Source organism: Solenopsis invicta, chromosome 3 (genome assembly GCF_016802725.1).
Source record: "Solenopsis invicta isolate M01_SB chromosome 3, UNIL_Sinv_3.0, whole genome shotgun sequence".
In the NCBI taxonomy this organism is placed as follows: Eukaryota; Metazoa; Arthropoda; class Insecta; order Hymenoptera; family Formicidae; genus Solenopsis; species Solenopsis invicta.
In genome coordinates, this window is record NC_052666.1 from 15,325,632 (window position 1) to 15,351,709 (window position 26,078).

At 32.4% G+C, this 26,078-nt stretch overlaps 2 protein-coding genes across 5 annotated transcripts in view; one reads left to right on the plus strand and one right to left on the minus strand.

Moving 5' to 3' along the window:
* Window positions 1-548: 548 nt before the first annotated feature.
* LOC105195917 (transmembrane emp24 domain-containing protein 7) lies at window positions 549-13,697 on the minus strand. 2 transcript variants are annotated; one of them, XM_039447422.1, is made up of 4 exons: window positions 13,535-13,697; window positions 7,787-7,878; window positions 3,010-3,255; window positions 549-1,622 (listed from the first exon to the last, which is right to left on the minus strand). In XM_039447422.1, exons 1-4 carry the CDS (start codon window positions 13,680-13,682, stop codon window positions 1,395-1,397), a joined length of 714 nt encoding a protein of 237 aa, XP_039303356.1. In that variant the 5' UTR covers window positions 13,683-13,697; the 3' UTR covers window positions 549-1,394. The 2 variants fall into 2 exon arrangements, with proteins under 2 accessions (XP_039303356.1, XP_039303355.1); XM_039447421.1 differs by lacking the exon at window positions 13,535-13,697 and having other exon boundaries at window positions 7,787-8,154.
* Window positions 10,221-26,078, plus strand: part of LOC105195921 — an 86,026-nt gene continuing 70,168 nt past the window's right edge. The window contains exons 1-2 of one of the 3 annotated variants that reach the window (XM_039447416.1): window positions 10,221-10,572; window positions 11,259-11,472. In XM_039447416.1, coding sequence (XP_039303350.1) covers window positions 10,360-10,572; window positions 11,259-11,472 — 427 coding nt within the window. In that variant the 5' untranslated portion in view covers window positions 10,221-10,359. The remainder of the gene's footprint in view (window positions 10,573-11,258; window positions 11,473-26,078) is intronic. The other 2 variants (XM_039447417.1, XM_039447419.1) reach the window with 2 other exon arrangements.

The window sequence follows — 26,078 nt, forward strand, 5'->3', positions numbered from 1 at the left end:
CAGTAGTTTTTAAGATTAAATTTTTTTACGTTTGCACGTGCACTCTTACTTTCTGATCCGATTAAATCGATGTAAAAATGGCTGAAGCCAGATATTCGGCCAACCGGATGTTAACCTAAATTAGCGATCTAATTCAGTATAGTTGTCTTTGATAAAAGTAAACGAATAAAAAACTAAGCTATGATTGGCGATTGGCTATAAGAAAATATACGCAAGAGCGTAGTTGTATCCCATTTCACGCATGATGCATCATTTACTTGTATCATGACACTTATTTATTGGTCTTTATTAATATCTTATTATTTCGAATTTCGTAAAATAAAAACTTTTCTGCTCAATTTAACCTGCCCACGAGAGATAAATAATTAGCGGACACCCTGTATAGGCGTTATTTTTACAGAAATTTTAATTTTTGCAATTCTTTTTACTTAAATATTCATCGAAATTGTAAGAATATGATAACAAAACACAATAACGACGAGCTATAATTAGTATAGGTAGCGTTTGAACTTCCGAAGTAATTTAAAAACATGATTGTGCAAGCAGAATATTACTGACCTCATTTACTTTATTTTCTACTCGTGTATGCCTTATCAAATAACGCACATGCGACGGAAAATGTGCACGACACCTGCCACGTACGAAACAAGAAAACGCATTCATAATTTGTGTAATATGCTACGTGACAGGATAAAAATTTCCTTACACACTATCATTTTGAATTGTCGGTCATTCAGAATAAACAGAATTGTATTAAAAATCGTAAGAAAACAAATAAATAATAAACTGTTTATTTAAGTAACTTTTCAATCAATATCTAAGATAAATAACAGAAAGCGCAAGTAACGAAACGGGAATTAAGTAAATCGCTCGGCGATACAAATAGACATAATATACATACAAGTATTTCTTTAATTTATTATGTCACACATTCACAGTAAGAAAAAACAGCGTCTCTTTCAGTATCTATTATTCCTGTGTCGGTATAAGTACAACTTGAGTGTTCATCGGGAAGGAAAGATGTAAGAGTTCTATCACTTGCACTTGTCCTTCTGATCGCTCAGTGTTGTATTTCAGTACCCGTGTTCAAATATTTTCAGCCTCGACATAAATTAATATGATACGCATACGTAGCACGTACAAGGATTCAAATCATACTTTTCATCGGCTCTTTGGATTCTAATCGCGGAATTCTCTCAGCGGAATTCTTTCATAAGGAAAAATCCTTGTTGAGATCTTTACGACTAAAAAGATCCGCCAGGACAAACATTACCGATAGGCATTACAATGGCACTTTAACCGGTGATGAAAAAACATCGTCACGAAGACGAGTCGATCGACGATCGTGTATACCTCGAACGAGTCATTCCTCTTTCCGTTACTTCACTATCACATTAATAACTTTGGGAAGGGCTTCGATCCGTGAAAAAGTTCTTCAGAATGAAAACTTGTCCCACAGCAATGAGCAAGATGCAGCCAGTTTCCATTACCGACCACCAGAGCACCCGCTCATTGAGCTCTTCCGCCCGTTTGCGACCCTGAGCCTCACGCAGACGATGATGCGTCTGATAATCCAAGATGCTGATGAGATTCTTATGTACCTCTTGTGCAGAAGACTCCATCTATAAGAAGAATTCATATGTCAGTTATAAATCAACTTTTATTTATGCGTACTAGAGCTTACTTTTGACAACTTCGAAGATTCAAAACTTCAAAAAATATATTCGTATAAATGGTTCAAAAAATGTAAAATTATTCTTAAATTATAACTTGGAAATATATTATAAGAAATATTACATATTAAATACATCAAAGTTTTTATTAAAGAGTTAGGCAGTTCTTATTGAATAAATATGAAGTTTATAGAATAAGGATTTAGGTTCAGCAAATGGTTTTACCACGCAAGCGCCGACTATTTAGACAAGTCACTTCATGATGCGACAAAGTTTATCTTGAATTTTGCACTGCTGTCATGTTACAAAGTGGCTTATCTGAACAAGTCGATGTTTGCATTTACACTGCTACAGAGTGGTCTTGTATGAATAAGTTTGCGTTTGCATTTACACCATGACAGAGTCGTCTATCTGTTTAAATCTCAATTAGTTAACCAGACTCGATAAGTGCAAATAAAAAAAATAACAGTTAATGATACAACTCATTTAATTTTAAAAAAGTAAAAATTTATTTTTAAACTTAACTCGCCACCTTAATTTTTGATTGTCTTCCCCGCCACCTATAGGTCTGATACTTTGTAATTTAACCCTTAAACACACCGATCCTGTAAAATACGGAAACACATTTTCGGGTCTGGGAGACTTTTTTAACTTTGAGAAGCTATAATTTTGATTACAATCAATATTTTTCTACATTTTTTTTTAAATGAAAGTTCAAAATCTCAAGAGTATGACTGCACAATCGGCATTGCCGAAAAAATAATTTATTGTAAAATTATAAAGGCAAAACCATTAAGCAAAAATGAGAAATTGGTCAAAAATCCAAATTGATGTGTTTCATAATATATTTCGGACCCTACGCAAAAATCCTCCCTTTTACGGGACTAGTATTTTAACTTTAGACAGAGTAACATACGCGAACGGACCTGTTTGAACGTGTTTTGTTCAATTTTTTAACATAAGATTACTCACAAAAAAAGTTTCATTCACATACTATATGGGTCGCATTGACCCTAACAAAACTTTGCCATTCAAATTCTAGTTGACCAAAAAAGTTGATCAACAATATCAATCGAAAGAGGAGATTTCAAACTTTTTTTACGTCCTGGTTTGAACCTGCTATCTCATTCAGTCTTCACACAGCAAGCGTTCGAAACTTCTTATGGGTCTCTCAGACCCACTTATGTGTTTAAGGGTTAAAGTTTTAAAAATTAAAGTGTAAAAATTTGAAAATATTGGAGCTTCAAAGTTTTCAATACCAAAGCTTTGAAATTTTAATCTTCAGAACAAATCACTAACCCTAGTGCATACTGTAAAAATTTCCATATTACATTACCTGAGTCATGACTGTAACGTGTTCTCCAAGACCAGGGAGCGGCAACTCGTCACCAACTTGGAAATCCATATATACCAATTTATGTGAGTATGTGGAGAACTCATTGCTAAAGCAGGCTTTATATATTCCCGACATAGTTGGAATAAAAGAGTGTGAATCAAATTGTGTTTTTACTTGACTATAGATAATTTCTTTATTTGGAGCTTCTAAAGTTACATCTACATCATACTGGCCACCTGTAACCACCTGAAAATTATAAAAGCATATTTGTCACAAAAAATTATTTAAAAAAAAATGTAAAGTGCTCGTTTTGCATAAACTACTACAAATCAACTTCTAAATTGATACAGAGAATTTGTGGTACCATAATAAAAATACTACTGCTTTTCATTAACAAAGTTCTTCTAGAAACATTTATACATATAAACATTTGTGTGAATGATAATTGAACTATATTTTTATTTTATCACGCTTCTACTTACTTATTTCATGATCCCTAATTAACTTATATGAAATCAGTTGATTTAAATTATGAATTACCAACTGTGACCGATATTCATAGTCGATTCTTATATTTAAGATCGTCTTAAATATCACCTTAAGATGCCATCAACCAATCAGAGAACCGTATTAGCATCTTAAGGCATTACTTAAGACAATCTTGAAATAAGAATCGACTATAAATACCGGCCTATGAAACTTAAAACTGATCTTTTCTAACATTATTTTTTAATTATTTTAATTAAATAAAATGTAATGTTCACAAAATATTGGCATTAATGATGTATCAAGATGCAGAGACAACCCAAAATCCCCATAGCATTTTTTTAGAAAATATCAGTGGAAGCTACAAAGACATAATTTAATTTTAAAAGTGTTACTTAATTAGTAATTAAATTATTAGATTTTATATAAATTATAATTTGCCAAAAAGAGACAAGAAAATCAAAATAATAAAGGATTTATCAATCAAATGACATTTTATAATTTCACCTATTCTATACAGTTTTAAATAACATTATTCATTACGTTCTGTTAACGTTATGTTACTTGTTATTGACGTTGCTCTTTTCTGTGGTGACAATTTTTCATAGAATGTTTTACATAATCTTTCAGAATTTCTGTACAAGTTTATAAATTTTTAAAAAGATCCTAGCACATAATTCTATATGAAATTGGATTTCAGTTAAATCAACTGATTTTCTCATATATTGTAGCTTATGACCTCCTAAACAAAACATGGAATATTCAGTAAAATAATAAACATTTTTATGTTTAATTGGTTTATAATCATTGATATTTTATCATAAAATATTCAATAACTTCAAAATAGCTAACAAGGAACACTAGATAATTCAAAAATTCGAAAAAATCTGAAACTTTGTATACAAATAGAGGAGTTTATCCATAACATAAAAATATTTTTTGTTTGTGCCCAATTTCAGTTTTAGGGGGTGAAACACCCCTTTGAAAAAAATCGGTTTTTTTTTCTTTCAAAACGTATATCGTCGAAACTTTAAGAGATAGAGAAAAATGTTCTACTTGTGAGTTAAATGACTTGAAGAGTACTTTATAACAATGAAAAAAAAATATTTTTTACTGTTATGAAGTACTCTTCAAGCCATTTAACTTTCAATTGGAACATTTTTCTCTATCTCTTATAGTTTCGACAATATACGCTTCAAAAAAAAAATCAATTTTCTTCAAAGGAGTGTTTCACCCCCTAAAACTGAAATTCGGCACAAACAAAAAATATTTTTGTGTTATGGATGAACAGTATTTGTACACAAAATTTCAGATTTTTTTTAATTTTTAGATTGCCTGCTGTCCCTTGTAAGTCAAAGTTAATAAAATTATAGTGCTTCAAAAGTCTCAACAAAAATATGTAAAAAGTAGAGATGGGCAATTTAAAAAAAAAAAAAAAAAAAAAAGAAGAATCAATTCAGATCATATACTTAAGGATCGGTTCGACAAAAAACGCCGTTTGAAGAATCGATCCATCAAAGATCGATCCTTTTATTTAATTTGATAAAATATTTAATATTATTTAAAATAAGTACAAAATTCTTTATAATAATAGCATATTTTTGAATAAATATAAAATATCATAATTATAATTTATTAATCCATTTTTATTGGTTCTTAATTTTATATATACAGTACCGGTCAAAATTATATCACCTTTTGATTATTTTTTAGTATAATTTGTTTTAAAAAGCACGAATCTCTCTTAAATCATAATACATTTTAATAATAAGTATAATTTACATAAATAATAATTTTTTATTAAATAATAAAAACGACAACGTGTGAAAATTTTTTTTTTGAAATTTTCAAATATATAAAATTTTAATCATAATTCATTTTGAGTCACAACAAGTATAAATAATGTGGAATATTAAATCTACCAAAATTAGATTATGGTGGTAAAAACAATGATTGCGACACAAAAAACAAAAAAAGCACAAAAGTGCAACTATGAAGAAATTAATAAAAAATTTGAAGTTTATAGTATATGTTATCAAATCTCATTACACTTTATATACGAAGTGTACCTTTCATCAAGTGTTTACTATAAAATTTTGAATGCATTCAATACACTTCAATAAGTTATAATCCAAAAATCGAAAGATGATATTTTGGCCTGTACTGTATACATTATACAGTACCGGCAAAAATTATATCACCTTTTTATTTTTGGAGCATAACTTTTATCGAAGTATATCGAAAGCACTCAAAATTTTATAGTAAACAGTTGATGAAAAATATATCTTGTATATAAAGTGTAATGAGATTTGACAACATATACTACAATCTTCAATTTTTTATTAATTTTTTTTTATAGTTGAGCTTTTGTACTTTTTTGTTTTTTGTGTCACAATCATTGATTTTACCATCATAACATAGTTTTAGCAGTTAAATTTAATATTCCACATTATTTATACTTGTTATGACTGAAAATTAATTATGATTAAAATTTTACATATTTTGGAAATTTCAAATGAAAATAATTTTTCACACATTGCTGTTTTCATTATTTAATAAAAAGTTATCATTTACGTAAGTTATACTTATCATCAAAATATATTATGATTTAATAGAGATTTGTGCCTTTTAAAATAAGTTATACTCAAAAATAATCAAAAGGTGATATAATTTTGGTCCGTACTATATATATATATACTATATATATATATGTATGTATGTATGTATGTATGTATGTATCTCGGTATGTATGTATGTATATAAATATAAAAGATACATCATATTATATTGCTTATGTTAATTTATTCACATTGCACATTATCTTCAGAAACTAATGTGAACTTAAGCAATATTGTTTATGCTAATTTATTCTAAAAAGTGCCAATCTGTCATGTTTAGAGAATTTAAAAATAATAATCTAAAAAGCCTATCGTCTTTCAGTCAATTGCGATTGTTTAACATTATATTACCAATACAAGAAAAAAAGTTGTTCTGAAGGAACAGGTGCTAAAGTAGATAAATATTTAATGGCAATATTGTTTAAGTTCACATTAGTTCCTGAAGAAATCCAATACTGTATTGAATTTGTTTCTACAAGCAAAATATCTTGTTTTATATTTTATATTTTTATAAATTCAATCTTTGGTCTCAAGAATCAATTCTTTAAAAGATTGAATCGAGATTGCCCATCCCTAGTAAAAAGTAAGATATTTAAAAAATTTAAAGTGACCTTGCTCTGATCTTGACAATGCCACCTAAGGTTAACAAAATCAATTGATGCAGCCAAATGTGCAACCACTTATTGAGCAGTTAAGTATTCAATGATGATTAGTTTTTACCTCTTTAAATAAATTATTTTTTAATTACTACTGAGCTGCTCAATGAGTCACTGTATATCTAAATATGGTTAGATCTTTTTAAAGCTTACAACTTTTGAGTAAAATATTTTTTTCTTATAAAAACTTATACTTTGCAATTTGATGTTTTTATTACTAATGTACTAATAGAAAACATAATTTTACCCACTTTATGTCAGTCATTTCAAAGTTATTGAATATCTTATAGTGAAATATATGCAACTATAGGCCAATTAAACACCAAAAACTATTCATTACTTTGCAATCTTGTTTTGTATAACAAATCACAAATTAAAATATATAAGAAAACCAGTTGATTCAATCAAATCCAATTTTATATAAAATTAAAGTAAAATTTTTTTATCAGATTTTTTTATGTAAATTAGAACATTTATTAAAAGCTGGGAAATTTTATTTTCTAGAGAACTTTATATATATATATTTATAAATTTTAACTATTTTAAATTTTATAAGTTTTCTTCGGAAATTAAAATAGAAAATCTTATGTAATCTTAGAATTTATTTATGTGTGTGTGTGTGCGCGCGCGCGCGCGCGCGTGTGTGTGTGTGTGTGTGTGTGTGTGCGTGCGTGCGTGCGTGCGTGCGTGCGTATAAATTTTGACTATTTAAAATTCTAAAATATCTAAGATTTTCTATTCTAATTTCTAAAAAAAACTTATAAAAGTTAGAATAATTACAATTTTTTTCAAAAATTTACAAATTTTAAATTAAAAAAAATTTTTTAAATATATTAGAATTTCTTTAGTGTTTTACTCGTGTTATTTGTCATTCAACTTGAAGCTACGCAAACAAATGCTGCAGTATTATGCTGCGAGTTCCAGCTTCGAATGTGCTACGAGCAATAATAGCGATATGCCATCGACGCGAACATACATAGCATTATCATTTGATTGAAATTTTACAGCACTGCACACCTGAAATTCCAGTGTAGACGATACGTTCTTCTCGATCTCCTGGTAGAAACACTCTTTGGCATTGTCGGCCAGTTCGAAGGTTAGTTCGACGCCGCCCGTAAAAAGAAATGCGCTGAGCAGCGAAACGAGCAACAGCCAAACCGACCAGCAATCCATTCTCGCTGTTTTTTCGGTTATTTGTCGACGACGCTGTTGCGCGTAGCTGTTTCGTTATTGATTCGCGCACATTTAAAATTCCCTTGAGATTCGAAAAATTTCGGACGAGAATATTCAACTACTGTCCACTACTTTTCCTGGTGACACCCCGAATGATTCCTTGCAAATAAGCTATTTTAACGTGGCCGGATGTCGATTACGCGTGCGCAAGACGTATTAGCAGAGAGAAGCAGGGTGACAGGGATGTATACTAGAGTCCTATATAAAAAGAGAAGCGACATTGATGTCCGAAGCTCTGATTGGTAATCTGATTGATACTTGATTGGCTAAGCGAGCAGCCATATTCTGACCACAGCTGTTTGCAAAACTGCGTTCGAAAATTCTATTCGTCGGAGTAGAGTAACTTTAAGTGACCAATCAGGATAAAAAAATTTTGAGATTTCTTAGATTTCTTCATCCTGATTGGTCACTCAAAGTTACTCTACTTGACGAGTAAAATTTTCGAACGCAGTCCAGAATGATACGAATGGTAAGCTTGTTTTCTATTTCTGCACTAGACTGCACTGGAACGTTCCTTCTTGCTTTCGCTAACTTTGAAACATCTATCTATTTCATTTTAAGTGTACACCCAAGGACTTTGATTCTGTCCATGGGAAAATTTTTCAAACTGAGAAGTAGCCATCTTTCTACATATTTACAGTTTATGATTAACATAACAACCAATAAGCTCTAGTCGTTTCATTAACCATAAACTGCAAGTATGTAGAAAGTGGTGATTTCTCAGTTTGGAAAATTTCCCCATGGACAGAATCAAAGTCCTCGGGTGTACACTTATTTAGAGAGTTCAGGAACAGAAAACAAACGGGGAGTTTGATGACGTTGAGCGGCCCCAAAATGGCGGTGGAGGACTCAATTGGATACTAAAGGTTGTGGTGGGAATTCGATGTGGCTTCTCTCTTTATATAGGACTCTAATGTATACCAAGCACAGTTTAGATAACCTCCGCGCCGCCAGCTGTCGGAATAATAGATACAACAATTTTGAAGGTGCCATTCGTTTGCTAGTCGTTTGCTAGTGCTTGCATGTTTTTTTGTTTTGTTTGCATATTAATTAGTTTAAACAAAAAATCGAAATTAAAATTTGAACAAATTTGGACAAGTAAAAAGCCATTTTAGGCTCAATGCACATAGGACGCGTCAACGCGTTACGCGTGGCGAATAGCCAATCATTTTTTCGTTTTTATGACAAGAAATAAGAAAGCAAAAGAATGATTGGCTATTCGCCACGCGTAACGCGTTGACGCGTCCTGTGTGCATTGAGCCTTATATTTTACCTCGTGATTTCCTGAATAATTCAGTGTCGAATCGTTTGCTAGTCGTTTGCTAGTTCCGAATATATAAGTATTATTCTAATTATATTAATAAATAATGTAATAATTCATTTATTAATAAATGGGAATTCTATAGTAACTTTAATCCTAGTAATTTTCTAAGTGACTTGATCACCTAGAAAGTTACTAGGGCTATCTTTCTACATACTTACAGTTCATGATTAACGTAACAACCAATAAGCTCTAGTTATTTCATTAATCATGAACTGCATGTATGTAGAAAGTGGTGACTTCTCAGTTTGGAAAATTTCCCCATGGATAGAATCAAAATCCTTGGGTGTACAGTCGTGAGCTAAAAGGTTGCAACACATTTTCTTCGATGGTTTTTGGAATGTAGACTTGCTCATTGATTGGCGAACGTAATTGGTTGGATCCACAGGTAAGAACCAATTACGTTCGCCGTTTGATGAGCAAATCTACATTTTAAAAACAATCGAAGAAAATGTGTTGCAACCTTTTAGCTCACGACTATACAGTCGTGTTCATTATAGTTGCGACACTTTTTCTTTGATGGTTTTTGGAATGTAGCCTTGTTCATCGAGCGGTGAATGTAATTGGTTGGATCCACAAGTAAGAACCAATCACGTTTTTAGCTCTCGTTATAATTGAGCGTTCAGAAACGCATCGAAAAAAAAGTGTTGCAGTTATAATGCAGGTGACTATAGGCTTGTTTTCTATTCCTGCACTAGACTGCACTGGAACGTTCCTTCTTGCTTTCACTAACTTTCAAATATATATCTATTTCATTTTAAGTGTACACTAATTCAGGGAGTTCAGGAACAGAAAACAAACGGTATGGCTGCGGTCCACTTGACGCTACAAATGCTTCGAAGCGTTTGATTAACCAATCGGAACAATGAATTTTACAAATTGACCAATCAAAAAATACTTAGAAGCGTTTGTAGCGTCAAGTGGACCATAGCCTATACTACTCCCATCTCCCATCACGCTTTTTCCAGCCACGACTCTTTCTATGTATAGAGTTCAGTGAATAAACCAAGTATGTCAAACTAGACTGAATTGAACGATGTTTAAACGGTCCGAGCAGTCAATAATGGATGATTATCGTGTACCTGTAAAACGTGCGAAATTCGACAATCATAAAAATTTGGATTATCACAAAACACAGGAAGAGATTTCTGCAAATAAAAATATTCAGAATGATGATCTTTGGGGTGACGATTTCAATGAAGAGGATATCGAAGAAATGGATTTGATTGCATCTCAAGCCTGTGTCCAGGTATTGATATTCAAAATATATTATACCCTTTTTTTCAATTTATGAAAAAAATTACTGATTGTTCTTTATTGCGTTTGAAAATAATGCAAAAAAAATTTAACTGCAATTTTCCATCAAAATTAAAAGTTATTTCAACAAGTAGAAATGTACTCTAATGGAAATACATTAAAGAATAATGAAAACTGAATTTTTATATAGGTATTTAAGATTTATGTAATGTTTCACATACAAGTATTAGTTGTTTTGCAAATAAAATTTATTTACAAAATAACTAAGCTTAGAATTTTATAAATTATTTTGAGTTCTTAAAGTTATACAAAAAATAAAATTTTTATTATTTTTTAAAATTTTACTTTACTTACAACAATAAAAAGTAATAAATAATCACAAAAATCCCACTATTTAATATTTTTTTATTGTGTGCACAATCTTAAAGTAAATATTAACATATTTGTAAAAATGGATGTACTTAACCTTATATTATTCATTGTATTCTATCTCAAAATTTGACACTGCTTCAGCACCATTATAGTGCTTTCTGTCTTGTAAAGATTTAAAAAACATTTAAATATAAGCTATAAAGTTCATTTATAATCAAAATCTTTATTATTAAGAAACTTAACTAATAAAGTAATTTAAAAGTATTTGAACAGAAGTTAAATTCAGTTAAATAAAACTTTCTACAGAAAACAACTGCAGCTGCCTGTAATAAAACATGTTCAAAATTATCAATGATTAGAGAAAAATCCAACTTACAATTGTTAAAAAAAAATATACAAGATGGAAGTCAAAATACTCAGGATACAACAGAGATTAATTATTCGCAATTCAGCAAAAAATTGATTGATAAAGAGGATCATAACTCCACTTTCCAAAGGAGCAGTAACTTTATTGTGCAAGGTAATGCTATTTAGATAATAGAAACACAAATAATTATTAAATATTATTTGCAAGATTGGATAAATTAATAATTTTTTAAATTAAATTAAGTTAAAATTAATGGGTTACATAATATTAACTTATTGTTAATTCTGTGAAAAGTTACATGAACAAAAAACTCACAAAAAGAAGACATAGTTACAATGGTACCAATTTTATTCTTCTTTCATATGGTGAATTTACATCAAAAACCAATTGATTCATGTCCAAGAGTTTTGTTCAATGTGCCTTCTACTTTTATATAAATTTTAAGGATGTATTATATTATTTTTATAGATGCTAAAAAAATTATAAATAATTACTGAATGTTTTACTGCGTTGAAAACAGTAATAAATTTGACAAATATTTTTTATTTGGATAAAAAGTTATTTAATGAAAAATAGAAATGAGCTCTAATGGAAATTTATTAAGAAATAAAGACAGAAATTGGAATATTTTTATGTAAGTACTTTAAGTGTTCAATATGATTTATATCAAATTTTGTGCAATGTAGAGATTAGTTGTGCTGTAAATAAACAAAATTTAATTATTTACAGAATATCTAAACTCAAAATTATAAATTTTTTATAAGTTATCTTGAATACTTAAAATACATAAAGAATTGATATCCTTATTTTATAAATTTGAATATTATAAAATTATTAATATATAAAATTATAAAAAAAAAAAATTATAAACAACTTTTACATGTATATACTTTTATTTAAAGTATAAATATTAACGTATACATGTCTAAATGAATATAATGTATTCTTAAATGGTATTTTACCTTGCTTTAATTTTGGAAAAGTTTTTGGAAAAGTTTTTAATATAAAAAAAAAGTTTTGTATGTATTAATATAACATATGAACAACAAAGAAATATATTTTTATATTTATAAAAAGATATGTATTAATTTTTAAATGGCAGTCAAATTAAGGGCTATCAGAAATGCATGCTTCCACTACAAAAATGATTGTCTAGAACTTATTTGTAGATTTCGATTTTTATCAATTACATGAATGTCACTATGTCTAAAACTAGAATAAAACCAATTGGATGGAATTTAAAAACATTAAAAAACAATTTTTGCAAAGGTTTTTATAACAAAAATTTGTCTATGACAAATTAGATATAAAATGGGCCAAGACGATCATAGCAAGCTTGATGCTGAAATAATATTTCATATGTTTCAATTCATATTAAATTGCATGCCGTTACTTTCAGTTTCAAACAGCTCTTGAAAATAAAACGTAATTAAATTAAAAATCAATTTAATTGAATATTATTGTTTTGGCTTATTTTATATCTAATTTGTTGTATACAAGTCGCGGTTTTGAATTTACATAAAACAATTTTTTTTTATGAAAATCTAATTTTTATTGTAAAAATTTAATTCTAGACACATGCAAAAATTTCCGGCTCAAATAGAAAAAAAGTAAGAGATTATTTTGACTAGTTCTTTAATCATCACTTCCATGAACTCAAACAGAATTTTAATTAAAAAACTTATAACGTTTTGGTTATTTATTTTCTTTATTTTATATATAACAAAATTTTCTGTGTAGTTAGTCTACAATACCAGGGCTATATAATAAATATTTTCCAAAAATCAAGTTTAGGAGATGCAATAGTAAAATAGTTAACTGAATAAATATTTACTTCAAGATTTAGTCGACAAACTAACAAGTTGTTATTGAATTTTCTGATAATGTTTTGATTTCAGGTCTTGTTCAAGTGAATTAGTTAAACAATATTACATTGAATTATTTGATCAGGAAACATGACTGTCCATGAATTCTTTTTAGAAAATTTATTTATACTGTAATGTTTTCATAGTCAAAAATATAAATTAACAAAGCTTAGTAAAGGTATTGAAATATAATAATGTAAGTCAATGCTTGTCATAATTACATGTATCGTTGTAGAACGAAGATTTACGTCATGTACCTTTAAGAAAACATTATGATACTTTTAAGTAAACATTATGAAAACATTATGATACTTTTAAGTAAAAATTATGGTATTGTCATTTTTTAAAAGTATAATTATGTAACAAGGAAAATATAATGATAAAAAAATTGTAAGTGACGAAAAAATTAAGGAGCTGGGATTTAAACTTGGGATCCGTTGTTTCAACCATGATGTAAGAAGAAAGGTGAAACAAGTAACCAGATGCGCAGTAGACCATACTCTAGACCAATCAGAAGTGGGTCCAAATTTTGAGATTCAATATGGCTACGGCTCCGGTACTGGGGCGCATTTATACTTGTATTTATACGTGAATCGGAAATAATCAGTGAATCGGAGAAATTCAAAGCTACTTAAAAAAGGAAGAACGTGAAGGTAAAGTTGAGACTTTGTACGATTAATGAAAATTGTGATAATTGTTATTTCAAATTTTTGTAAACTTGGATTAGAAGAAATTTGGAAAATTATAAGAATGAGCTTATGTGTATGGCTAAATTGTTGTATTTCATGTTTATAACAACAGTGTTTATTGAAACAGTAATTTGTGTTAAAGATAATAAATTTCAAGTATTTTTACATTTTTATATTTATTTTTTTTAACAACATCTATATTTTAAGTACGTGTGACTACATATGATTGTTTCGTATTCAAATTGCGCAGATATATTTGGACCCAAATTTCATTGGTTCACCACATCGAGCTACGCCTTTTACCGCGCATCGAGCCGCCGACAATGTGCGTTGTTTCACCTTGTTTCTTATATCATGGTTTCAACAGCTAGTACTCTCATTGTTACATCACTGACGCTGCAATACTTTTGGAGTAATTTTGTTTGCTTATAAACGCCTGGGGATCGTACAATGACTCTAAATTTCTTACAAAAGAGTGATGCCAAAAAGACCTATTTTCTAGCCTATTTCTCAAACATCGAGTTTCAAACTTTTTTTTATGCCAAATAGTACTATATAATGGAACATTAATCTCAGAGAAATTTTAAGATGAGCATAAGCACGGTTCTGGAGATGTAAAGAGTTGAAAGTGATGATTTCTCAACACAAGGCGCCATTTTTAGACTTCCTTTCTGTTGTTTGAATAAAAGTTACCATTTCCCATTTATTTTTGCGCGCTGAACACAAATCTAAGCAAATTGTTCTATCAAGTCAGATTTTTTAGAAAAGTGTAAAAAATGATCATTTTTATCTCACCGTGGTGTTAAAAAAATTTATTTCTATCTAAATATATATATATATATATATATATATATGTTAGTTTTATTACGTGAAGAAATTAATCGTTATTCACAGCTTGTAAATATTATTTAATCAGCGAATACAATTTACAGAACGTGTTATCACAACGAGATAGATTTACGAAGTGAAGAGAATCACAATGATAAAATAAAAGTGATGTTGTTAATAACGTTACACAGCAACTAACCATAATTGTTTTTAAAATTAGCGCTATCATAGATTCATCCAAAGCTCATGCAAAGTTACATTTCACTACAGATGCAAACTAAATTTAAACTATTAGCTATTTGCAATTTTGATTTCAATAAGAATTATATGTTACAGTCTTGCATTTCTCCACTTTGAAAATTAAGGTTACAAAAAAAAGAAAATATTTCTTTTAAGTATTATTCTCTTAAACCCATTCCTTTGTTACAAAAGTCTATTTTATTTCGTGATACCGCTTTGGTAAATGCATCAGCTAACATGTTTTCAGACGGTACATAATCTAAATTTATTATTTTATTTACAATCAATTCCTTAACAAATTTATATTTTGTATCAATATGTTTTGTCTTTGCGTGAAAGTTATTTGTGTGTAATAACTTTCTCGCGCTTTGATTATCTGAAAAAAGGTTAATAGATCCACTCACAAACTCATTATTTATCTCATTGATTAATCTTTTTAGCCAAACTAATTCTTGAGTTGCTACTGCAATCGCGATATATGATTCTGTAGTTGACAAAGAAACTGATTGCTGTTTTTTGGAAGACCAAGAAATTACGTTATTTCCTAATAAAAACACATAACTATTGATCGATCGTCTATTATCTTTGTCACCTGCCCAATTCGCGTCACAGTAACCGCATAATTTTGATAATTTTAAACCATCAAATTCTAATCGCAGATTTAATGTACCTTTTAAATATCTGAGAGTTTGTTTTAGCGCCGTTCAGTATGCAATACCTAGATCTTCAACGAAAGATCCTAACGAGGTTATTGTACTTCCTAAATCAGGACGTGTTGCTTGATAAAGGTAGATTAAACTGCCTATAGCTTTTCTGTAAGGGATTTTCTTCATCTTTTTTCTTTCTCTGATATTTCTGGGTGACATCTCCTTAGACAGTTCTTGATTGATGTCTAGTGGTGTTTTTGCTGTATTGCAATAGTCTTTTTGATTTAAGTAGATTCTTCTTTTTTCTCTATTTCTGTAAATGTTTATTCCCAAAACTCTTGATACAGCTCCTAGGTTTCGCATTTTAAATCTCTGCTCCAATTTCTTTATGATCTCTTTATTTTACTGTTGTTAGTAAATAGTAATAAATCGTCTACATACACTGCTAAATAAATTACATTATTGCTCTCTTTTTTAATATATAGACTTTGATCTACTTCAGAGCATTTGAAGTTTAATTCTTTGAGTACTTTGTCTAGTTTCTTGTTCCAAGCATTTGTTCCCTGTTTTAATCCGTACAAAGCCTTTTTCAATTTGCATACTTTTTCTTCCTCTTCTTTCTTAATGAAGCCTTCTGGTTGTTCTATATAAATTTCTTCTAGTTCTCCGTTTAAGAATGCTGTAACCACGTTGAGATGTTCGATATCATAGTCATACTTTGCTGCAATTGCAAACCGGCATCTAAGTGTTGTAAATCTTATTACAGGACAAAATACTTTGTTGTAGTCTATACCTTTTATCTGTTCGTAACCTTTTACAACTAGTCTTGCTCTATATCGTTTTATCTTACCTTCTGAATTATGTTTTATTTTGAAAGTCCATTTTGATCTTAAGATTTTCTTGTTTTTTGGGGGGACGCTCAGTTTCCATGTCTCGTTTTGCATTAGAGCTTCATATTCTTCATTCATAGCTGCCATCCAATTTATATCTTGTAAACCTTCTTGAGCATTAACTGGTTCATCTGAATTAACTGTGGATACGTTAAAGCTTACATAATCTAACCAACTGTTTGGTTTTCTTATTTGATCGCTTCGTCGCACTTCTAAACTCTCTTGTCCTTTTGTGTTTCTTTCTTCGATTCTATCTTCTATATTTCTATTCTTACGATTTTCATCATTATTTAATTCTTCGTTATTATTTATTTTGTGAATTCTATTATCATTTTCTTCATTATTATCTTCATTATCATCTATGTTACTGTTTTGTTCGTCATTCTCAGTAGATCCTACCTCCACTGAATCTTCAGTAGAACTATTAGTGGCAGGTAATGTTACTAAATCATTATTTGATAAAGTCTTTTCTTTTACTTTATCTTCAGATTTTTGTGTAGTTTCTTCATTTTCTGTTCTATTTTCTATAATTCTATCTTCTTTATTTTTATCTTTTTCTTTACAAAAAATTACGTCTCTGCTTTTGAAAACTTTTCTTTTCATCCCACAGTCGATATCCTTGTGTATGCTGTAAATACCAAGAAAAATACAGGATTTTGATTTTTTATCCCATTTTTACCCTTAAACACGTAAGTGGGTCTGAGAGACCCCATATGAAGTTTTGAACGCTTTCTATGTGAAGACGGAATAAGATAGGAGGTTCGGACCAAGACGTAAAAAAGTTTGAAATCTCCTTTTTCAATTGATATAGTTGATCAACTTTTTTGGTCAACTAGAATTCGAACGGCACGGCAGCAAAGTTTTGTTAGGGTCAATGCGACCTATATAGTGTGTAAGTGAAATTTTTTGTGTGAGTATTTTACATAAAAAAACTGGACAAAATACGTTCGAACAGGTCGATTTGCAGATGTTACTTGCATATACTCTGTCTAAAGTTGGAATACTATAAAATGTTGTAGAAAAAAGAGTTTTTCCGAAATATATCATAAAACACATCAATTTTTAATTTTAGACACGATTTAATCAAAAATTCCTCATATTCGCCTTGTTACATAAATACATTTTTTAATAGAAATAACAATAATATAATTTTTTTTTTAAAGTAAGACTCTTTAGCTTTAAAACGCCGTATTTGAAAGTCCTTAAACGTTTGTTGCGAAGATATGATTTTTTGAAGGAAAAGTGGATTTTTGACCAATTTCTTGTTTTTGCTTAATAGTTTTGCAATTATAACTTCACAATAAATTATATGTCGGCAATACCGATTATGCAGTCACACTTCTGAGATTTTGAACTTTTGTTTAAAAAAGAAATCGTAGAAAAATATTGATTGTAATCAAAATTATAGCTTCTCAAAGTTGAAAAAGTCTTCCAGATCCAAAAATGTGTTTCCGTATTTTACAGGATTGGTGTGTTTAAGGGTTAATCTCATTTCTTTTGGAATGTGTGCTAACGCTTTGCATTCAAATGTTTTTAAGTGAGATAGATCTGGTTTTCTTCCTGTCCATATTTTGTACGGTATCCGATTGCTTAAACTTCTCGATGGTGAACGATTAAGTAGATAAACTGCTGTCGACGAAGCTTCTGCCCAAAATTCCATTGGAAGTTCTGCATTCAAGAGTAAGCAGCGTCCCTTCTCTACCACTGATCTGTTACTCCTTTCGGCTAACTCATTTTGTTGAGGTGTATAGGGAATGGTAAGCTGATGTTGGATCCCTTCCTCTTCCAGGAATATTTTAAATTCTTCATTGATGAATTCCCTACCGTTATCAGATTTTAAAGCTAAAATACTTTTTTGTCTTTTTCTCGACATATTATATTTCTTAAAAGTCTCTAATGCTTTTGATTTACATTTCAAAAAATATATGCTTAAATGTCTTGAATAATCATCAATAAAAAGAATAAAATATCTGGCCCCTTTGATCGACTTTATTTTCATCGGTCCGCAAATATCTGTATGTACTAATTCTAATAGTTTTGAAGTTTTTCTTACCCTCTCATTACTTTTAATGAAAGATTGTCGCGTCTTTACTTTTAATACATATTTTACAAGATTTATCTCCCGGATCATTAAAATTTAATCCTCGTGCGTATTGATCTCGCAAAATCTTCATACTGTATCGGTTTAAATGTCCTAGTTTTTTGTGCCACAAAAAAGGACTGATTATCTTAGAATTACACGCGATTTTGGCCTTGGCATTACACGCAAATTCTTTTTGTTGTATTAATTTATACAAATTATTTCTTATTTTTGCAATCGCAACTACATTATCGTAATTATTCGATATTTCACAAAAATCTTTATTAAATTTTACAATCAAGTTCTTTTCGGTCATTTTCTTTACGGATAAAAGGTTAACTTTTAATTCAGATACGAAAAAACATCACTCACCGTGATTTCTTTAACTCGCCCGTCAAATTTTATCGCAAGATTTACAGTACTTTTGCCTTTTATGTTGGCGAATGGAGTGAAGATGTCAAACAGTTCCTTCCTTGGTGACATGTGCGCCGTTGCCGCTGAGTCGACGATCCATGTTTTGCTTTCGTACGATCCGCTGTCAGCTACGAATGCAGTCGTCAGAAATGTCACTTTGGAACTATTTTTATTCTTCTTTTCAGGCTTGTTGTCTTTCTCTTCTTTTTTCTTCTCACTGCAGTTATTTGCCACGTGACCGGGTTTGCCACAATTCAAGCAAACGAATTTTTTGGGTTTGAATTTTGATTTTCCTCTTTTGAATTGGCGCCTTGTATGAAAAGCCGCATCTTCTGCTGTACTCTTCTGGTAGATAGTTTTTTGCAATAACTTTGTTTTGATTGAATTTCCCGTAATTTGAATCCCGGAAGCTTCCAGCGCCATAATCATCAGTTGATATTTTTCTGGAAGGCCAGCTAATAAGACTGTTTCAAACCATTCTTGATTTATTTCAAAACCGATCAAAGTTAACTGATGCGCCGTTGACATTATCTTAGCGACGTATTTGTCCATAGAACTACAGCAGGTTTCTAATTTTGTCGTTGTAATTTTGCGTTGACCCACTTTTCTCGTAAGTTCCGAATCTTCAAATGCAGATTGGAAATTTTTCCAAGTTGTGCTGTTGTCGCTTTCGAAACGTGCACGAAAATCGACTCGTCTACGCTCAAAATAATTTTTGCTCTTGCCTTTGTAATCTTTTCTTTGTTGATTTTTGTTTCTAGAATTGCTTTCCATAGTCCGTCCAATAAGCTCTCCATGGCGATCTTCCACGTTGAATAGTTTTCTTGTCCTTTCAATTTTGCAATAGGAGGGTGATGCGTTTCCGTCATTTTGTCTCTTCAGTATCTTTTCTTTTTATTTAAGAAATTTGACAGGAACAGAACCTTTTGTGTAATACCGTTAAACACGACTAATTCGTCTCACTATTTCTTCTAATAAGCATCGGAGTATCTTCTGGGTCCATAACCAATGTTAGTTTTATTACGTGAAGAAATTAGTCGTTATTCACAGATTGTAAATTTTATTTAATCAGCGAACACAATTTACAGAACGTGTTATCACAACGAGATAGATTTACGAAGTGAAGAGAATCACAATGATAAAATAAAAGTGATGTTGATAACGTTACATAGCAACTAACCATAATTGTTTTTAAAATTAGCGCTATCATAGATTCATCCAAAGCTCATGCAAAGTTACATTTCACTACAGATGCAAACTAATTTTAAACTATTAGCTACTTGCAATCTTGATTTTAATAAGAATTATATGTTACAATCTTGCAATATGTGTGTGTGTGTGTGCGTGCGTGCGTGCGTGCGTGCGCGCGCGCGCGCGCGCGTGTGCGCTTGTGTGGGTGTGGGTGGGAATATAGGAACGAGAGTTCGATTCTAGCGTTGTCGTAGTAACTTAGAATTCATTTTTTGGTTTGAAGTAATGTTGACGGACGATCTGTATTCCATTTTCGAATATTAAACTCTTTTTAATCCTACATTTGGGGACTCGTCCGGGATTGAGAGTTAAGACATCGATCGGAAGACCGTTGTCAGAAAAGGTGCATAAACGGAACGGCAACAAGGCGAGATACGGTGACGGTGATAACGTTTTGGCGGAGGCTATGTGTATGCGGGACAAGGCGGTCCAGCGACACGAGACGCAGAAACGATACGGTGACGACGGCGACGAGGTGAGATACGGTGATAACGTTTCGGCGGAGGCTACGTGTATGCGAGGCAGTCCAGCGTATACGAGACGTGAAAAGCAGATACGACGTCGCGACGAAGCGGAACGGCGAGGACGCAGCGACGACGTATTCTAGACGTGAGCGACGGTGAGAAAGGCGAGAACGCAGCGACGAGGACGTATTCTAGACGTGAGCGACGGCGAGAACGCAGCGACGAGAACGTATTTCGGCATTTAGGTCGGATGACGTTAGGCGCGCTCTCGACGTATTGCGGAAAAGACACTAAAAGGTGTGGACGACGAAAGAAGGTGGCGAAGACGTAAACAACGTACGAAGTAAAGTGTCAAGGGTGAAGACGAAGTGAAAAAAAAATGACGTCAACTGTGTCAACTGTGCCGGGCGATCTGGATAATTTATCATCAAATAAGCTAACGAAGAGGCTCGAACAGCTTGGGTTACATACGACGGGTTCCAGAGCTGTACTTCGTGAAAGATTGCGGAAAGCCATAGGAGGAAAATCTTCACAGACGACGGATGGCCGAGATGGAGAAGATGAAGACAGGTGAGCAACGAGCAACACGGAAGATAATACCTGGTTAGAGTTGTTATCAAAGGAACAATTGAAACAGAAGTTACGAGAGTTAAATTTGCCAGGTTTAAAGGCGGTCCTTCGCGAAAGATTACGAGCGGCGTTACAAAAGGATTCAAGCGAAAATGGAGACAAAAGGGATGAAGACGATGGCGACACGGATGAGCGTAACCGAGGCGCTCGTGTAACAATTTCTCGTAATGCAAACTATGAGATACTTGACGAACGAAGGACGAGACAAGTAGTATTAACCTACAAAGATGTAGAAGATGCTCTCACGACTTTCAGTGGTGACAACACTCAAAATGTAAATACCTGGTTCGAATCTTTTGAGGAAACAGCTAATTTATGTGGATGGACGGACGTACAAAAAGTTGTCTACGGGAAAAGATTACTGCGTGGATCGGCTAAGCTTTTTGCAAATTTTGAATGTCACGCACGGTCATATAGCTCGTTTAAAAGAGCGCTCAGAGAAGAGTTTGGCACAACACTAAATACCCGTCAGATTCATATAGAGTTGAGCAAAGTAACACAAAAGACGGAGGAAACTTACCAGGAATATATTTATCGTGTTCTTGAGCTTGCGAGTCACGCAGAAATTGAAACGGAGGCCAAATTACAATATATCATTGACGGTGGATGAAGGACTGAAGAAGTAAATAAGGTTATTTTATATAACGCTACAACCATTAAAGAATTAAGACAACAATTTGTTCAGTACGAAACTCAACGTACAAACCGAGCGAAGGCGAAGCAGCAACAGCAATTAATACTTAACAATGGCAAAAAGAAGATGACGGGCATGAACCAGATGTCAACGGCAATTACCACTACCACTAAGAGATGTTTCAACTGCGGAGATACGAAGCACCTAGGGAAGGATTGTCCGAATAAAGTTAAAGGGGAGAAATGTTATTCTTACAATGAATTTGGACACATTGCAGCAAAGTGCTCAAAAGGATCTGATTTAACGAAAGGAAAAGGCAAAGGAAAAACTCCAGCGAGAGTCGATGTTATCGAATCTAGCAGCAACGTGAAAACATATAAGGAAGTACGGATTTTAGGAAAAGACATTGCAGCGATTATAGATCCAGGCAGTGATCTACATTTAGTACGTTCTAGCTGTTTTGTACGTCTTGGTGCACCTCCGGTGCGACCAGAAACAACGAAGTTTAATGGTGTTGGAGTAACAAATCGTTCCACGCTGGGACGATTTACAACAAATGTAGAAATTGACGCTTTAACATTTACGTTGAATATTGATGTAGTTCCTGATCACTTCACGGGTCATGATCTCATTTTAGGAGGTGAATTGTCAAATCTTGCTGAAATTCGTATCCGAAGACATCAGGCGAAATTGAGCAAATTAGAAGAAATTGAAATCAAAACTGATATAAAAAGTGAAGACGACAATTGGGCTCAAGTTTTATGTATTGATGTCGATAACAACGAAAATGAGAAGATGAAGAAGGAAGTATCTCTAGAACATGTTTTACATTTAGATATTAGACATCAGGCAAAGTGTGTGGTAAGAGATTATTTATCCAAGAAGACGAGGGATACCGGTGTGAAGATGCGGTTAGTGCTAAAGGACAACATACCTGTACATCAAAATCCACGGAGATTGTCAGCAGAACAACGAAATACGGTGCGCAAACTAATTGATCATTGGATTGAGAAGGGAATCATTCGCTCTAGTAACTCAGATTATGCTAGCTCTATAGTACTGGTGAAAAAGAAAAATGGAGAGCCGAGACTTTGCGTTGATTACCGTCAGCTAAATCGAAAGATTGTCAGAGACCGATATCCGCTTCCCTTAATAGAGGACCAAATAGATAAATTATCAGAGGCAATATTCTATTGTACATTGGATCTACAAGATGGATTTTTCCACGTACCGTTAGACGAAGATAGCATTCGGTACACTTCTTTCGTGACGCCGGACGGGCAGTACGAGTTTTTGATGGTGTCATTTGGGTTGTGTAATTCCCCGGCGGTTTTCCAGCGACACATAAGGGCAGTATTTCGAGAGTTAACTATACAAGATGTTGTACTAATTTATCTTGATGATCTTATTATCCCAGCCAAAGAGGAAGGTGAATGTCTTAATAAATTAAAGCAGGTTCTGAAGACTGCTAGTGAGTATGGTCTAAGAATTAATTGGAAAAAATGCAACCTGTTGGTACGTCGTGTGGAGTATTTAGGCCACATTGTAGAAGCAGGAACAATCAAACCTTCTAAACAGAAGATAATGGCAGTAACAAGATTTCCGAAGCCCACGTCAACTAAGATGGTACAGAGCTTTTTGGGGCTATTTTAGAAAATTCATACCGCAATACGCCATGATTGCTAGACCATTATCACAACTTTTGAAAGATGGAATTTGATTCATTTTTAGAGAAGAGCAGGAACAGGCGTTTGATTAATTAAAGGCTGTTCTAACGAAAGACCCTATATTGAAATTGTATAGAGCAAACGCGGAGACAGAACTACACACGGATGCATCCAAGTATGGTCTAGGTGCAATGATGCTGCAGAAGGACGGTGAAGATAATCAATGGCATCCAGTATACTACGCAAGCTGAAAAACATCAGAAGCTGAAGGAAGATATAATAGCTATGAGCTAGAGGCGTTGGCAGTTATCAAGGCGCTACGAAAGTTTTGGGTGTACTTGTTGGGAATGCCTTTTCGAATTGTGACGGATTGTAAAGCATTCGTTCAAACGATGTCCAAGAAAGATATATGTCTGAGAGTAGCACGTTGGGCATTCGAGCTTAAAGAATTCGAATATACGGTGGAACATCGTTCGGGAATATCAATGCGTCATGTGGATGCACTGAATCGCTACCCAGCAGAATGTTTAATGGTGGAAAAAATCACACAGAACCTTTTGGAAGCTCAAGTAAAAATTACACAGACAAAAGACCCCGAATTACAGAAGATCATTGAGACGGTAAAACTAAATAACGAAAAGGAATACACTATTTTAAACGGAATATTATACAAACGAAGTCAGGGAGAACTTCTTCTGGCGATACCGAAGGCAATGCAACAAGAGATCATTCTACGAGCTCACGAACGAGGCCATCTTGGATGGCGAAATACAGAATATTTGTTAAAACAAGACTGTTGGTTTCCACGGATGCGACATAAAATACAGCAAGTTGTCAGCAATTGTGTACGCTGCTTGCTAGCTGAGAGGAAGTATGATAAAGGTGAAGGTTTTTTACAACCGCTAGACAAAGGAGATAAGCCGCTTGAAATCTATTATTTAGACCATTTGGGTCTTATACCTTCTACAAAAAAAGTTATGCTCATATCCTAGTGGTAATTGATGCATTCAGCAAATTTGTATGGCTCTATCCAACCAAGTCAACGATGTCTGATGAAGTAATCAACAAACTTAAAAAGCAAGCTATTACTTTTGGTAATCCAAGACGGATAATAACTGATCGTGGAACGACGTTTACCTCGAATGCTTTTTGCGAAGACTGTAAGAAAGAGAACATCGAGCATCAATTAATTACCACAGGTGTTCCTCGGGGCAATGGTCAAGTTGAAAGGATGAACAGATCAATCATCGCAATGATTACAAAGTTATCTCTGGAAAAGCCGACAGAGTGGTACAAACATGTGGAACGGGTACAGCAGTTCTTGAACTCAACCGGATCATTGGAACAACTTCTTTTAAAATACTGATCGGACGAAATATGAAGTTAGCCAATGATGTACAGTTGCGAAATACTCTTCAAGAAATGATTTTGGATTTGTTCCAACAAGGGAGAGAAGAACTCAGGAGTGAAGCCAAGAAAAATATATTAAAGATGCAAAAAGAGAATCGACTAACATTTAATAAAGGACGTAAACTAGCAATTCAATATAAAGTTGGTGACATCGTGGCAATTCGACGTACGCAGACAGGACCTGGTCTAAAGATGCATCCAAAATTCTTGGGTCCTTACAGAGTAATTAAAGCAATGAGACACAACAGATATCTCATCGAAATGGTAGGCGAACATAATGTCCGAGGCGTACCAGCACGTCGGCGGACAATATGAAAACATGGCCACAGAGGTTGGAACTTCGATGTAGATCTTCCCTTGGAAGATGACGATGATGACCACGATATCAAGGATGTCGAGGACGACACCCACATCAGAATGGCCGAGTGTGGGAATATAGGAACGAGAGTTCGATTCTAGCGTTGTCATAGTAACTTAGAATTCATTTTTTGGTTTGAAGTAAGGTTGACGGACGATCTGTATTTCATTTTCGAATATTAAACTCTTTAATTCTACATACATACATACATATATGTATATATATATATATATACATATATATATATATATATATATACAGGGTGTCCCAGAAAGCTCGCATCCCATTTTAAGAGCGGATTCTTTGGAAAATTCTAAGAAAAAAATCCTAATACAAAAATGTCGAGGGTATAACGGTTTTCAAATTATTCGCGATTAAAATTTACGAATCACTGAGCTGACATTTCGCGCGCTCAGGCATGGTGACATGACAAAGGTACCACAAGGGTACCTCTTGATATTAAGATTGTCATATAAATACGCAGTGACATTTATATTAAGAAATTACTACTATAGGACACATATTTGTATATTACATATGCACAATTAATGTTTTCAACAAAATATCAATTCAATAACAAGATGTTACGATAGCCGTTGGGTTAGCTGTCAAAATAAATTCATTACCATGTTCATATGATAAGAACTTTTATGGTAACATATCGATAATATCAATAATTTATTTACATTTTT